Genomic DNA, 14,295 nt, shown 5'->3' with positions numbered 1-14,295 from the left:
TTAGAAGAAATAGGAAATCTGAATATTTTCCATTAAATAAATTGAATCAGTAGTTAAAACTCTTCCCACAGAAGTCATGCTAAATCCAAAACCGAATTCTACCAAATATTCAAGGAATAGAAAAAATATATTGGGAAATGGGAATATAGGTTTTTTTTAATTAATCAATTAATTTATTGTGCTTTAAGTGAAAGTTTACAAATCAAGTCAGTCTCTCATTCAAAAAGTTACATGTACTCCCAGCTGCTCTCCCCCTAATGAGACAGCACATTCCTCCTCTCCACCCTGTCTGTATTCCCTGTGTCCATTCAACCAGCTCCTGTCCCCTTCTTCCTTTTCATCTCGCCTCCAGAAAGGAGTTGCCCACTTGAGTCATCATTGTCTGTTTTATAGTCCAGTCCAATCCCTGTCTGGAGAGTCGGCTTTGGGAATGGTTACAATCTGGGGCTAACAAATGGTTCAGGGACTATGACCTCCAGGGTCCCTCTAGTCTCAGTCAGACCATTAAGCCTGGTCTTTTTATGAGAATTTGAGATCTGCATCTCACTATTCTCCTGTTCCCTCAGGGATTCTCTGTTGTATTCCCTGTCAAGGCAGTGATTGGTGGTAGCCAGGCACCATCTAGTTCTTCCATTCTCAGGCTGATGGAGTCTTTGGTTTATGTGGCCCTTTCTGTCTCTTGGGCTAGTAACCACTGGAATATAGTGATTTTTGATATATTTGGAAACTGTGGTGGTGTAGCGGTTAAGAGCTATGGATGCTAACCAAAAGGTCAGCAGTTCAAATCCACCAGGCGCTCCTTGGAAACCCTGTTCTACTTTCTCCTATAAGGTCGCTATGAGTCGAAATTGACTCGATGGCAAGGAGTGTTTTTTTTTTTTTTGCTACATTTGTTGTCACCTCTTGCCTCAAGAATGAAATATCCCCAGTGAAATACTGGTCACTTGAATTTGCTTCCATATAATTTAGGTTGAGCAAGTGTCTAATATTAAAATAAATAATATATGTATGTACACATGTGTATATGTACGCGCACATGTGTTGTATGTGTATGTACGCACATACACTCTCACTGGAGACCACCCTGTGCTAGCTAATATTTTCAAAGAAGAAACACGTTTTAGAAATTCTAAGGAAAAAATAAAGGCATCTAGCTCTCTTTCCAATTCTCCTAATTGCAAATAAATAAAGTATGAGACTATTGAAAATACAGAATACGAGACAATCTATAAATTAAAACCCAAGAGTTAAATTCCATGTCTTCACTCTCAGATGAGAAGGGCTATATAAGAAAGTTGAGTTTTAACTGGAAGCTTTATCAAACTATTAAAAAATTGTCATGGGATAATCCACTGAAACACCCGTTACACAAATAAACTCCCTTCGGCCAAGGTTTAGAGTCAGAATAGCTATGCTGGAACTGAAGGGCAAGGAAAGGCCACTTTTTCTTAGTTTGCATATTTTTATAGGTGGAACGAGGGAAAAGAAACACGAGCTCCAACACAGTATGCTGGAACGGACAAAGGAATAATGACACTGTAATTCCATTACAACTGAAGAATGCATTATATTAAATTCACTACTGTGTTATGTCTACCACTTGTCTGATGGTTTGTCGTACAAGTGCTGCCTTGCTTGTTGCTGTGATGATGGAAGCTATGCCACCAGTGTGTTAAATACCAACAGGGTCACCCATAGTGGACAGATTTCGGCAGAGCTTCCAGGTTAAGGCAGTCTGGGAAAAAGGACCTGGCAATCTATTTCTAAAAAAATTGAAAAGTGAAATCCTTACAGATAGCAGCAGAATATTATCTGATATTGTGCCGAAGATGACCCCTGTACGTTGGAAGGCACTGAAAATACAACTGGGGAAGAACCGGCTCCTCAAAGTAGTCATTGTTATTGTTAGGTGCCGTCGAATTGGTTCTGACTGATAGTGACCCTACGCACAACAGAACAAAACACTGCCCAGTCCTGTGCCGTCCCCACAATTATTGATATACTTGAGCCCATTGTTGCAGCCACTGTGTGAATTCATCTCATTGAGGGACTTCCTTTTTTCACTGACCTTTTATTTTATCAAGCATGATGTCCTTTTCCAGGGACTGGTCCCTCCTGATAACATGTCCAAAGTACATGAGATGAAGTCCCACCAACCTCACTTCCAAGGAGCCTCAAAGTAGAGTCGACATTAATGACGTGCATGGAGTAAAGCTTTCCAGACCTTCATTTGCTGATGTGGCATGACTCAAAATGAGAAGAGCTGAAAACATCCATTAATAGTCGGAACGTGGAATGTATGAAGTATGAATCAAAGAAAATTGGAAATTGTCAATAATGAAATGGAATGCTTGAAGATTGATATCCTAGGCATTAGTGAGCTAGAACGGACTGGTATTGGCTATTTTGAATCTGACAATCACATGGTCTACTATTCCAGGTGTGACAAATTGAAGAGGAATGGCATCTCATTCATAGTCAAAAAGAACATTTCAAAATCTATCCTGAAATACAAGGCTGTCAGTAACAGAATAATATCCATACGCCTACAAGACCAATTAATACAAATATCACTCAAATTTATGCACTAAGGCCAAAAATGAAGAAATTGAGGAGTTTTATCAACTTCTGCAGTCTGAAATCGGTCAAACATGTAATCCAGATGCATTGATAATTACTGGTGATTGGAATGCAAAAGTTGGAAACAAAGAATCTGTAGATGGAAAATACGGTCTTGGTGATAGAAACAAAGCGGAAGATCACATGATAGAATTCTGCAAGACCAATGACTTCTTCATTGCAAATACCTTTTTTCAACAACATAAATGGTGACTATACTCGTACACCTCACCAGATGGAATACACAGGAATCAAATTGACTACATCTGTGCAAAGAGACAATGGAGAAGCTCAATGTAATTAGAGCAAGGCCAGGGGCCAACTGGAGAATAGACTATCAATTGCTCATATATAAGTTCAAGTTGAAGGAAATTAAAACAAGTCCATGAGAGCCAAAGTACAACCTTGAGTATATCCCACCTGAATTTAGAGACCATCTCAAGAATAGATTTGACACACTGAACACTAAAGACCAAATACCAGGTCAATTGTGGGATGACGTCAAAAACAACATACACGAAGAAAGCAAAAGGTCATTAAAAAGAAAGGAAACGAAAGAAAAGACCAAAATGGATGTCAGAAGAGACTCTGAAACTTGCTTTTCAACATCGAGTAGCTAAAGTGAAAGGAAGAAATGATGAAGTAAAAGAGCTTAACAGAAGATTTCAAAGGGCGGCTCTAGAAGACAAAGTAAAAAATTATAGTGAAATGTGCAAGGACCTGGAGATAGAAAACCAAAAGGTAAGAACACGCTTGGCATTTCTCAAGTTTAAAGAGCTGATGAAAAAATTCAAGCCTCAAGTTGCAACACTGAGGGATTCTATGAGCAAAAAACTGAATGATGCAGGAAGCATCAAAAGAAGATAGACGGAATACACAGAGTCACTGTACTAAAAAGAACTGGTCGATATCCAACCATTTCAGGAGGTAGCACATGATCAAGAACCTGTGGTACTGGAGGAAGAAATCCAAGCTGCACTGGAGGCATTAGCAAAAAACAAGGCTCCAGGAATTGATGGAATACCAATTGAGATGTTTTAGCAAAAGGAGGCAATGCTGGAATTGCTCACTCATCTATGCCAAGAAATTTGGAAGAAAGCTACCTGGCCAACCGACTAGAAGAGATCCATATACACGTGCCTATTTCAAAACAAGTGATCCAAAAGAACTCGGAAATTATCAAATAATATCATTAATATCATATGCAAGTAAAATTATGCTAAAGAGCATTCAAAAGTGATTACAGCAGTACATCGACAGGGAACTGCCAGAAATTCAAGCCAGATTCAGAAGAGGACATGGAACGAGGGATATCTCTGCTGATGTCAGGTGGATCTTGGCTGAAAGCAGAGAATACCAAAAAGATGTTTACCTGTGTTTTATTGACCATGCTAAAGCATTCGACTATGTGGATCATAACAAATTATGGATAATATGGTGAAAAATGGGAATTCCAGAACACTTAATTGTGCTCATGAGGAACTTGTACATAGGCCAAGAGGCAGTCTTTTGAATAGATCAAGAGGATAGTGAGTGGTTGAAAATAGGGAGAGGTGTGCATAAGCGTCGTATCCTTTCACCATACTTATTCAATCTGTATGCTGAGCAAATGATCTAAGAAGCTGGACTATGTGAAGAAGAATAGGGCATCAGGATTGGAGGACGGGACTCATTAATAACCTGCATTATGCAGATGACACAACCTTGCTTGCTGAAGGTGAAGAGGACTTGAGGCACTTACTGATGAAGATCAAAGACCACAGCCTTTAGTATGGATTACACCTCAACATAAAGAAAACAAAAATCCTCACAACTGGACCAATAAGCAACATCACGATATACAGAGAAAAGATTGAAGTTGTCGAGGATTTCATTTTACTTGGATCCACAATCAACGCCCATGGAAGCAGCAGTCAAGAAATCAAACGACATATTATTACATTGGGCAAACCTGCTGCAAAAGATTTATTTCTTTAAAGTGTTAAAAAGCAAAGATGACACTTTGAGAACTAAGGTGCCCCTGACCCAAGCTATGGTATTTTCAATCAACTCACATACATGCAAAAGTTGGACGATGAATATGGAAGACCAAAGAAGAAATGATGCCTTTGAATTATGGTGTTGGCGAAGAATATTCACTATAGCATGGACTGCCAGAAGAATGAACAAATCTGTCTTGAAAGAAGTACAGCCAGAACGCTCCATACAAGCAAGGATGGGAAGACTTTGTCTCATGTACTTCAGACATGTTAGCAGGAGAGACTAGTCCCTGGAGGAGGATATCATGCTTGGTAAAGTAGAGGATCAGTGAAAAGGAGGAAGCCCGTCAACGAGATGGACCGACACAGTGGCTACAACAACGGGCTCAAACACACCAATGATTTTGAGGATGGCGCAGGACTGGGCAGTGTTTCGTTCTGTTGTACGAGGTCGCTGTGAGTCAGAACCGACTCAATGGCACCTAACGACAACACTGTGGCTCACAAACCAAAACTCTGAATCCAAGTTTGGAGGACTGAGAGAGAGGCTTCTTAAAATTAGATTAAAATGACATTTAAAAAAAAAGGGGGGGGGGGCCTGTTTTGTGATACATTTAGAGACTTTTGCATTTGGCAGGAGAACTTTTCTCTTTTTGGTTAAAATATTTTTGGGGAAATGCTAGCTGTTTTCTCTTTGCTTCACTATTTTATAAGTGTTTCCCAATGCATAGTCTCTGAAAACATTAGATTTCTGACAAGACACCACTTCAGATCATGTGGACGATTTTATTGGCATGAATACCATATGTTGTCCTTTTTATGTACTTTTTTCTTTTGTATTGAGAAAAAAATTGTAATGTCTAAAAAAGTGTATTCCAATTCTTTTTATAAACACCATATTGCTGAAATCTAAGAGGAGTAAAAATACCTCCCAAAGCTTAGCATTATTGCAAGGCACAATTATTCTTCAAAATTATTGTTGAATTGTCCTCTTCATATAATGGACTTTTCCTAACAGAAAGACAAAAACAGGAGGCACCTGTGTCCTTACACATGCAAATAAACTAAGACAAACCGATCATCTTATTGATGAAAGCATCCTCAAATTTCTCCAGGCTCTATTTTGCCCCACATCATCTCAAATCCCTATCTACTCAAGGCGGTTGAGCCTCAGAAAAATACACACACACAACACATTTTTTTTTTTTAAGGTCAAAGTAATAATTAACAAAAATATATTTCCCTGGTATGCTATTGCTTCCTTCAAAATTCCATGTTTATATTGTACTTAAGTTACAATAGCAAGGAATAACAATAACATAACAGGCAAGTCCATATGCTCACAAATATGTGATCACTGAAATATAGACACCCGAGCGTCATATACTTTTAGTGATTTTTTTTTTATTCTGACAGAAACGGCATGTTTTGGAATAAACATACTCTGCCAGTATGTTAATTGTTCCAATGCTCATAAGCACATGTGGTTGAATGGCTATAAATAAATGAAGTGTATTTATCTGAACGGCTGTAAACACGCATTGGTGTACTGGGTGCTGTTTATATGCTTCAATTTCTGTAATTAGAAAATAAAATACGCTATACAGTTAATTGTCAGGTCCTGCCTGTGATAGAACCAGGGACGGCTAACCCAGGGCCTTGATTAGACCGGTGAGCAGGGCTTAACTGAAGCATTGCATTATCATCACAAGGAGGGCTGGAGCATGACAAGATCTCCCCATATATTTGGGGATGCTCTTTAAAGAATTAATAACTCCACCGTGACACTGCACAGGTAATGAGCAGATCTTGATTCTCGGATTGAAATCTCAAGGCTGGAGATTGCTGAATATCGAGGCTCATTATGGTGTTTTAACAGACAAATCATTAAAAGGCAATAATGTTAGTCCAATCAAAGGAACATTTTGGATAAAGAAAAAAAAAAAAAGAACGGTCTTGCATGGGTTTTTATTTTTTGTTTTTGGGAAAACAAAAATCGAACACCCCCATCAAGCATCCTAAATACTCCCCAACTCCACAAAAAAGAAGAAAAAACAAAGATTATCTTGGTTTCTAAAAATTGAGAGCCATATCAATTTCTGAAGAATTTGTTTTGAAGACACAACTCATCCATCCAGGCATCACCTCTGTTATGACCTTTAGTGTCACTTTCTGGAACGACTGCTATGTACTGCGCTACAAAAGTGGTCAGTGTCTTCCGTTGTCTGTATCGCCTCAATCCTTGAGTTTAACCTTCTCTACCTGGTTTACAGATGGATTTGCCCCTGTCGCTCTTTGGACACCTTCAGTGAGCTGTACTGCCCGGGAGTTGCTTTTGTTCCCCAACTGACACTTAGAAGCAGGGGTTCGCGTCCAGCATGTCTACTTCCTTCAGCACATCATGAAATAGCCATGCGGAATCCCAGATGGGCTCTGTTAATCCCACATCCCAAAATAAACAACGTGGTCCAAGTAAACACAGCCCCCCATTAGTGTGAAGAAGAAGTGATAGGAACCATTTGTTGAAGGTGACGATTGTCTCTGAGTGGTACTACTCTTTTGTCCAAGTCATTTGCTGTTTGCGCAACAACATGGTGTCTATCTTTCCTGAGAGGAAGGACTTCAATGTATATTTACTTAAAACTTTTAATATATATTTCCTTTCCTTTTCATTGGTGTCCCATGATCTAAAATGAGCTGGTGAACACGGTCTCTTGCTATCAGAGGCAAACTCTCTCAGCTGAGTTTTCAATAATTACACCCACAGTCGCCTGCGGTTGAACAGCCAGCTGGAGACGTGGCTTGTTAGTTCTTCCCTGGCGCATTCTATCCACCTTTAGAGAGTGGTTTTTTATTTGACATAGAGTTGTATTAATTATTATACCCCGGGCTAGAGTTAAGTTAATAATAATTTCACATTAAAAGTGAAGTTCAAACAGTCTTGCCTGTAACCTTACTGGATAAAGAGACTAGGCGAAAAGAAATTCTTTCGTGAAACCTGAGATGGCCGGAGATCTTAGTTCACCAATAAGCGGATATCATTTACACAAGGCATAAGAGGTCCCATGTCTCCTAAAACCCCACATTTGCTACAGATATTCCTCATTCTCTTCTTTTGTTTGTGCAGTAACTAGATACAGGTACAATGCGAGGGAAATTAGTTTTTCCTGATGAGTGAGGAAAACAAATGCCCAAAGCCAGATTTTAGATTTTGTCTGCCAGCCTTTCTTGTTCATTCTCTCTCTCTCACTCTCAGAAAGAGGCAGCAGGGATTGAAACGGAGCCAGAGTTTCAGACTTCGCCCTCACCTTGACAACGCTAAAATTACAAGCAGCAGTCAACTTTTACAAGATAGCCTTATTGTGTAACATTTATAGGCTGCCAAAAACATGCTAAAACGAATCAGATAACAAAGGTGAAGGGAAAACCTTCACCGGCCATGTAGCTAGCAGTGAATATACACTTTTGATTCCCATGACATTTATTGGCAGAAAGGGGTTGGCTTAAGGCGGGTCGGACTAACCTTCAATTTGTCATAGCGCTCACTCAAAGCTGCCACCTGATGATCGCGGTGCCGCCCAACCAGCTTACACAAGGCACAGATTAACTGGTCATCAGTCACACAGTACATATTCACCTTCTCCTCCTCGTGCTCCAGACACATCAGGCCCCGAATGTGGGAGTCTGGAATGGGTTCAATCAGACGGTGGCCTGTAAAGGGCTTCTTATTTGGGTGAGTGGCTTTCAGGCACTCATCACAGTAGGACACTTCGCAAGTGACACAGGTCTTCACAGCATCCTGGGCGGGCTCCTGGTCACAGAACTGGCAGAGAACTTTCTCGGTGGAGGTCATGGTGTTGGCGTCAAATGCCCGCTCCCGGCGGGTCTCGCTGGGGGAATTGGGCCCGCTCACTGACGCCTTCTGGAACCTGTCAATGATGTTCTGCAGGGTGACGTTGCGCTTGAGCCCGTCTAGACCTCGCTGGCTGAGGGTGATGACATGCCGGCAGGTGGGGCACTGGAAGGCGGTGATGGACTCCACAGGCTCGTTGGTGGCGCAATGTGACACGAGGATGCGGTGGGCGCAGTTGAAGCAGAGGCTGTGTGCGCAGGGCAGCAGGAGAGGGTCCTCAAAGAGCTCCAGACAAATAGGGCAGGTCAGTTCCGACTCCAGTGTTTCCATCTTCAGGCGAAGCTCTCCTGTGTCATCAGCAAAATCCCAGGAAGCTGATCAGCTATCTGGAAACAGAACGGGAGATCTGATTAGGCATGCAGGGGTCAGCCATGGGGGGCTGTCAGCTTTGCCTGCCTCTGCGAATCACTCCAAACGCCAGGTCACCGGAGGGGGGCCTGGTGTACATTCCAAGTAATTCTCTTTCTATTCACTGGGAACATAAGGAGGGAAAAAAACACCCCACGCCAGCACACCAGCTCACATTTTCTCAAGTTCAAGACACTGAAAATAGTAATTTTTCTTTTTTTTTGCAATTGTGTTTTTTAAAAGGTCTTACTCCAAACCGGCACGTTATCAAAACTGTAATTTCCATAATTTGTATCCGATCACATCTTTTTGTGTCATACCCAGATTTTAAGTTGAAAATGCAAATGCAAAAATATTCATTAATGAGCCATAGATTCCTTCAGAACTTTGAATGTGTGAACATATATATTAATGTCCATGTGGGATTTTTTAAATAACAAAATACAATTTTTTATTGTGGTAAAAATCTATTTAACAAAACTTTTGCCAATTCAATATTTTTTACACTTATAGTTCAGCGACATTGATTCCATTCACTCCCGCTGCGCAACCATCGCCACTAATGTGTATCTGTTTTAAGAACTTTTTACTCTGCGATATCAAGCCAGGCTTTAGGGCAGTGGAAAGGCAGTTAGTGTATAAACAGGCACGAAATGCACGTGGAATGAAATGCACGATTTCGGGGGAAATGATAATGCTTAAACCTGGGATGTCAGTTTCCAAAGTACAGCGCCGAGAAAAAAACACTGACTTCCACAAAGGTGATCGTGGCAGAGGCAGTATTTTTAGCATGTGTTGGTTACTCTTCTGAATAATTCTATTGTTTAATCCAGCAGTGGGATGCGGATGGGCAGGAGGAAGCAAAGAAAAATATCTAGGAGTCTTTTTAGTGGCTATGGTGAGCCTGGGTACCGGTGACTTTATTAATTAGAATGATCGCAGTAATCAGATCAAGGATCTTAGGGGTTGTGGGCACCCATGGGCTAATGATCACAGTTTAGAAAGGTTAGGCAAACTACATCACCCCAAGGAGGCTTCCAATCCAACCAAAACCTGTGGCCGTTGAGTCGATTCTGACTCAGAGCGACCCTATCGGACAGAGTAGAACTGCCCCCATAGGGTTTCCAAGGAGCAGCTGGGGGATTTGAACTGCCGACCTTTTGGTTAGCAGCCGAGCTCTTAAGCACTGCACCACCAAGGCCTTCAAGGAGGCTTACAAGGACCTAAAACTCCAGTCAAGGGTTTGTCACTGTTGCCAGTGACAGACTGGGGTGGCAGGAGGCCCAGCCTCACACCAGAGCCGTGGCAGCCCGGGCACGACCTCCGTCAGCTTCATTGCTTCCCTTCAGGCTGCCCCCGGGTGGCCCAGCTGCACGCTCCCCTCACTGTGAAGACCTGGACGCTTTTGTGAACGCTTGCCTGCCTGTCCTTCCAAACCGGCAGGGGCAAGAATCCCACACAATCCTGGGTTCATTAGGGGTGAAGAGGTCTCATGCTCATTAGCAGGCCTGGGAACCAAGCCTCTTTGAACCTTCTCTCTTTCAAGGCCATTAGCAGAGATCTGCAGTAACAGGGATGGGAATACTACAGGCGGCCTACTGCTGCTGTGGGAGAATAGGGCAGTTTATGCAGTGGGCACAAGCTCAAGCCACTTGCCAGGGGGTTTTCTCAGCTGAATTTATGAGACGGCTTCACATCCGAAGCTATGTTTAGTGATTCCAACAATCCACCTTTTTGTATTCACACTTTCATTTATTTGCAAAATTACCGATTTCTATAATACCTTGACCCTTTCTGAAATAGCCTCCCTCCAAATGACCACGTGGTGCTTTCGTTAATCTGATGCTCATCTGGCTACCAACTGAAGGGTAACTGGTCATTAAATATAAAGTATGTGCTGGGTCTGTTCAAAATTAAAGAGCTCCTGGCTTCACTGAAGCCTGTCATTAAAAAAAAAAGATCTTCAACCATTTGCTAATATTTACTACATTAGAATGGAGGAAGGAGCAGCTGAGATTTGAAATATGAAAGCTCGTTCATCTTACCAAAACCTGTGATGCAAACCCCAAGGCTGCTGTTGTAAGAAACTGAACCTCCACACTTAGTCCCTTCCAACTCTTCCTGTAGATGACCAGGACGAAATGGAAAGGTCGAACTTTATAATCGGGGGCAGTGCTAGCTCAGTGGTAGAATTCTCACTTGTCATGCGTGAGACCTGGGTCCAGTTCCCAGCCAATGCAGCCCATGCTCGGCCACCACCCGTCTGTTAGTGGAGGCTTGTGTGTTTCTAGGATGCTGAACAGGTTTAAATGGAGCTTCCAGACTAAGACAAACTAAGAAGGCCTGCAAATCTACTTTTAAAATTCAGCTTATGAAAATCCTATGGATCACCGCTGTCTGATCCCCAAGGGAAGTGCCAATATTTTATTTGCTCATTCAAGGGACGGTTACTCAATGTCAGACACTGAAATGGTTTGAGATGGCCAAATCTGATCATTCTCGCCACCCCATCTCTACGATCATGGGCCAAGTTAGACCATCTCTCACATGGGTTATCACAAGACCTTTCTAACTGGTCTCCTGGATTCCATCCACTCTTGCCACCCAACCCCATAGTCTAGCATTCATTCAAAAGCCAGAGGTCCTGAGAAAATATGATGGCAGAGCCTGCCTTCCCTCTGCTCTGCCTTCCAAGCCCTTCTCATCTCACCTAGAGAGAAACTCACAAGACTAAAACCAGCCCAGAAAACATGAGCTCAGCCGGGGACCTCACTTCTTCCCAGGCTACCCCTTGCGTGTTCTGTTCTGGGCAAAGAGCCTCCTCGTGATTCCTCAAACATGCCAAGCACGGCCCATTCCCCTAACACACATGACTCTCTGTTCCAATGTCACCTTCTCTGTGAACTCACATAAAACCAAGACCCCTGCTCCCATAAGACCACCACCCATCGCTGCAATCTACCACCCCGTCCAGGTTTATTTTCTCCATACCATTCATCAGTGACCTATTTGCTCTCTGATACAGAATATAAGCTCTGTGACAGCAGACTTTTTTTTTTTTTTGCTCTTTGAGGGATGGATCCCCAGCACCTAGAACTGTACTTAGCACACAGTAGGACTCAAACATTTGTTGACTGACTTCAACAGCAGGACTCAAACATCTATTGACTGAATTAATAAATGTACTGATGTTTGAGTTGAAATCAAAAAGAAAACATAGCCCTTATCTTCAAGGATCTCTCAACGTATACCAGGAGCCAAACAGTGACATTTTAGGCTTTGCAGGCCAGAAGGTCTTGGTCACAACTACTCAACTCTGCTGTTGTAGCATGGCAACAACCACAAACAATACACAAACAGATGGGTGTGGCTGTGTGTTACTAAAACCGTATTTACAAAAACAGGGATTGGGCTGGATGTGGCCTGTGGATCTTAGATTGCCCACCCAGATATTAGAGGACAGAGGCAGGTATGGCTAGCCAGAATACAGAATACAATCACTCTCAGAGAGGTATGAGTGAAATGCTGTGCAGGTGACCACGGCAACAATAGTAGAGCAAGACTTGGACAAGCGCGTGCAAGTCAAGAGCGCTAACAGGAAATGATATGCGATGGGATTTCACCCTGACATCAATGGAAATGATGCGCATCTACTGCTCCAGGGCAACTAACATAAGAATGACTTAATAGCAGCAGCTCAGAACTGGATAGTTTCCTTTTACTGCCATAGCGCTTGGCATGATGCTTTGTGCAAGTGTCTAGGCTGTGAGTGTTGGTAAACTGCACTAACTGATGACAAAATACCTAGATGCAAAGTGAAGTTTATCCAGTTTTCTAACTCCTTTGCCTGTAGGCTGTCAAAAAGAAAGTATTTTGACTTAATAGCTATAAAAAAAAAGCAGACCCCATTTTTCCCACTTTTCTTCTGATTTCGTCATGGTATAGATAATTTTTGGTTAAACTACTCACCAATATGTTGCTTGCAAGCATGTGTGCCATTTCCTGCCCCCCCCCCCACCAATTAGCACAGTTTATCTTCTAGCATTCTTTAAAATGTCTTTTTTGAAAAATTAGACAAACTGCATTTCATTCTCTCACCAAATATCTGGGCATCACTCTGTGCTTGGTCCTGGACACATAATGATAATGCCTGACCCTGCCTCAGCAATCTCCTGGTTCGTTGTGTTGTTGTTAGCTGCCTTCAAGTCTGCCCCAACTCACGGCCACCCCACGCACAACGGTACGAAATGCTGCCCAATCCTGCACCATCCCCATGATTGGCTGTGGATCAAACTGTTGCCAGGCTTTCCTTCCTAATTCATCTTAGTCTGGAAGCTCCGTTAAAACCTGTTCAGCATCCTAGCAACACAAAAGCCTCCTTTGACAGACAGGTGGTGGCTGTACATGAGGTCATTGGCCGGGAGTTGAACCTGGGTCTCCCACATGGAAGGCGAGGATTCTACCACTGAACCACCACTGCCCCCTATGGTCCATTAGGTGGGATAAAATATGGACAAATTGCTATGCAACATAACGGTAGACATATGTCAAAGATCGCTGTGTGCCGTTGAGTTGATTCCCACTCATAGGAACTCTATAGGACAGAGTAGAACATGGGGTTTCCTAGGCTGTAATTTTCATAGGAGTAAATCGCCAGGTCTCCCATGAGGTGGATGGTGGGTTCAAATGCTGACCTTTCGGTTAAGCAGCCGAGCACTTACAAACGCTGCACCACCAGGGCTCCTTATGTCAAAGAGAGACAGGGAATAATTAACTCTATAATGGGGCAGAAAGGCTTCCTGAGGAAGCACTGTATGAGGTGGGCTTTAAAAGATCATCAGTTCACTGAGAAGATAGAAGTGGGTGGGGCTGAGATTTTGTGCAAAATGTTATCTTCTTTTCCCCCTTAATTCTAGTGATTTAATTTCTATGTCTTAAAAAAGGAAAAAGAATGAGCTACTTAGCCTTCACTACAAAGGAAGGAAATCACATGTGTATAGCATTGTCAGGTAAATGCCAGGGCTTCCAACTGCTTTGTTCTGGTTCAAACCCCTGCCAAGAACTGTATTTCCATCCCAGTTATACTGAATCAGAATCTACAGTTTAACAGGATCCCCAGGTGATTCTTATGTATAATAAATTTTGAGACCCACTGCTCTACTAGTGGTTCTCAGAATTGGTCCCTAACCAGCAGCATTAACATTGCCTGAGAACTTGTTAGAAATTCAAAATCTCAGCAGGAGTTCAAACCAGACCAGCCCTCGTAAATCCTATGGGCTGGTGGGAGGGCCTTGGTACTCACTGCAAGAAACTGAATGGCAGGGCTGCTTGTCCACAGTTGGTAAGTCTAGAACAGGCAGTGGAATAGTGAGTGAGAGGGGAGAACTGGACAGGTGGTCAGACAATCTAGGCCCTTCCCCAGCTCTGCTACTTATC

The 14,295-nt window shown here is 42.4% G+C and overlaps 1 protein-coding gene across 5 annotated transcripts in view; it reads right to left on the bottom strand.

The window, feature by feature from the left end:
* The window catches only part of MID1 (midline 1), a 388,197-nt gene that overhangs the window by 121,152 nt on the left and 252,750 nt on the right, over positions 1-14,295 (bottom strand). For 4 of the 5 annotated variants that reach the window (XM_049873126.1, XM_049873123.1, XM_049873127.1 and 1 more), the window contains one exon: positions 8,122-8,837. In XM_049873126.1, coding sequence (XP_049729083.1) covers positions 8,122-8,781 — 660 coding nt within the window. In that variant the 5' untranslated portion in view covers positions 8,782-8,837. The remainder of the gene's footprint in view (positions 1-8,121; positions 8,838-14,295) is intronic. The other variant, XM_049873128.1, reaches the window with a different exon arrangement.

The sequence above is a fragment of the Elephas maximus genome, chromosome X, assembly GCF_024166365.1.
Source record: "Elephas maximus indicus isolate mEleMax1 chromosome X, mEleMax1 primary haplotype, whole genome shotgun sequence".
NCBI lineage: Eukaryota > Metazoa > Chordata > Mammalia > Proboscidea > Elephantidae > Elephas > Elephas maximus.
This window is presented reverse-complemented; position numbering and strand designations above follow the sequence as displayed.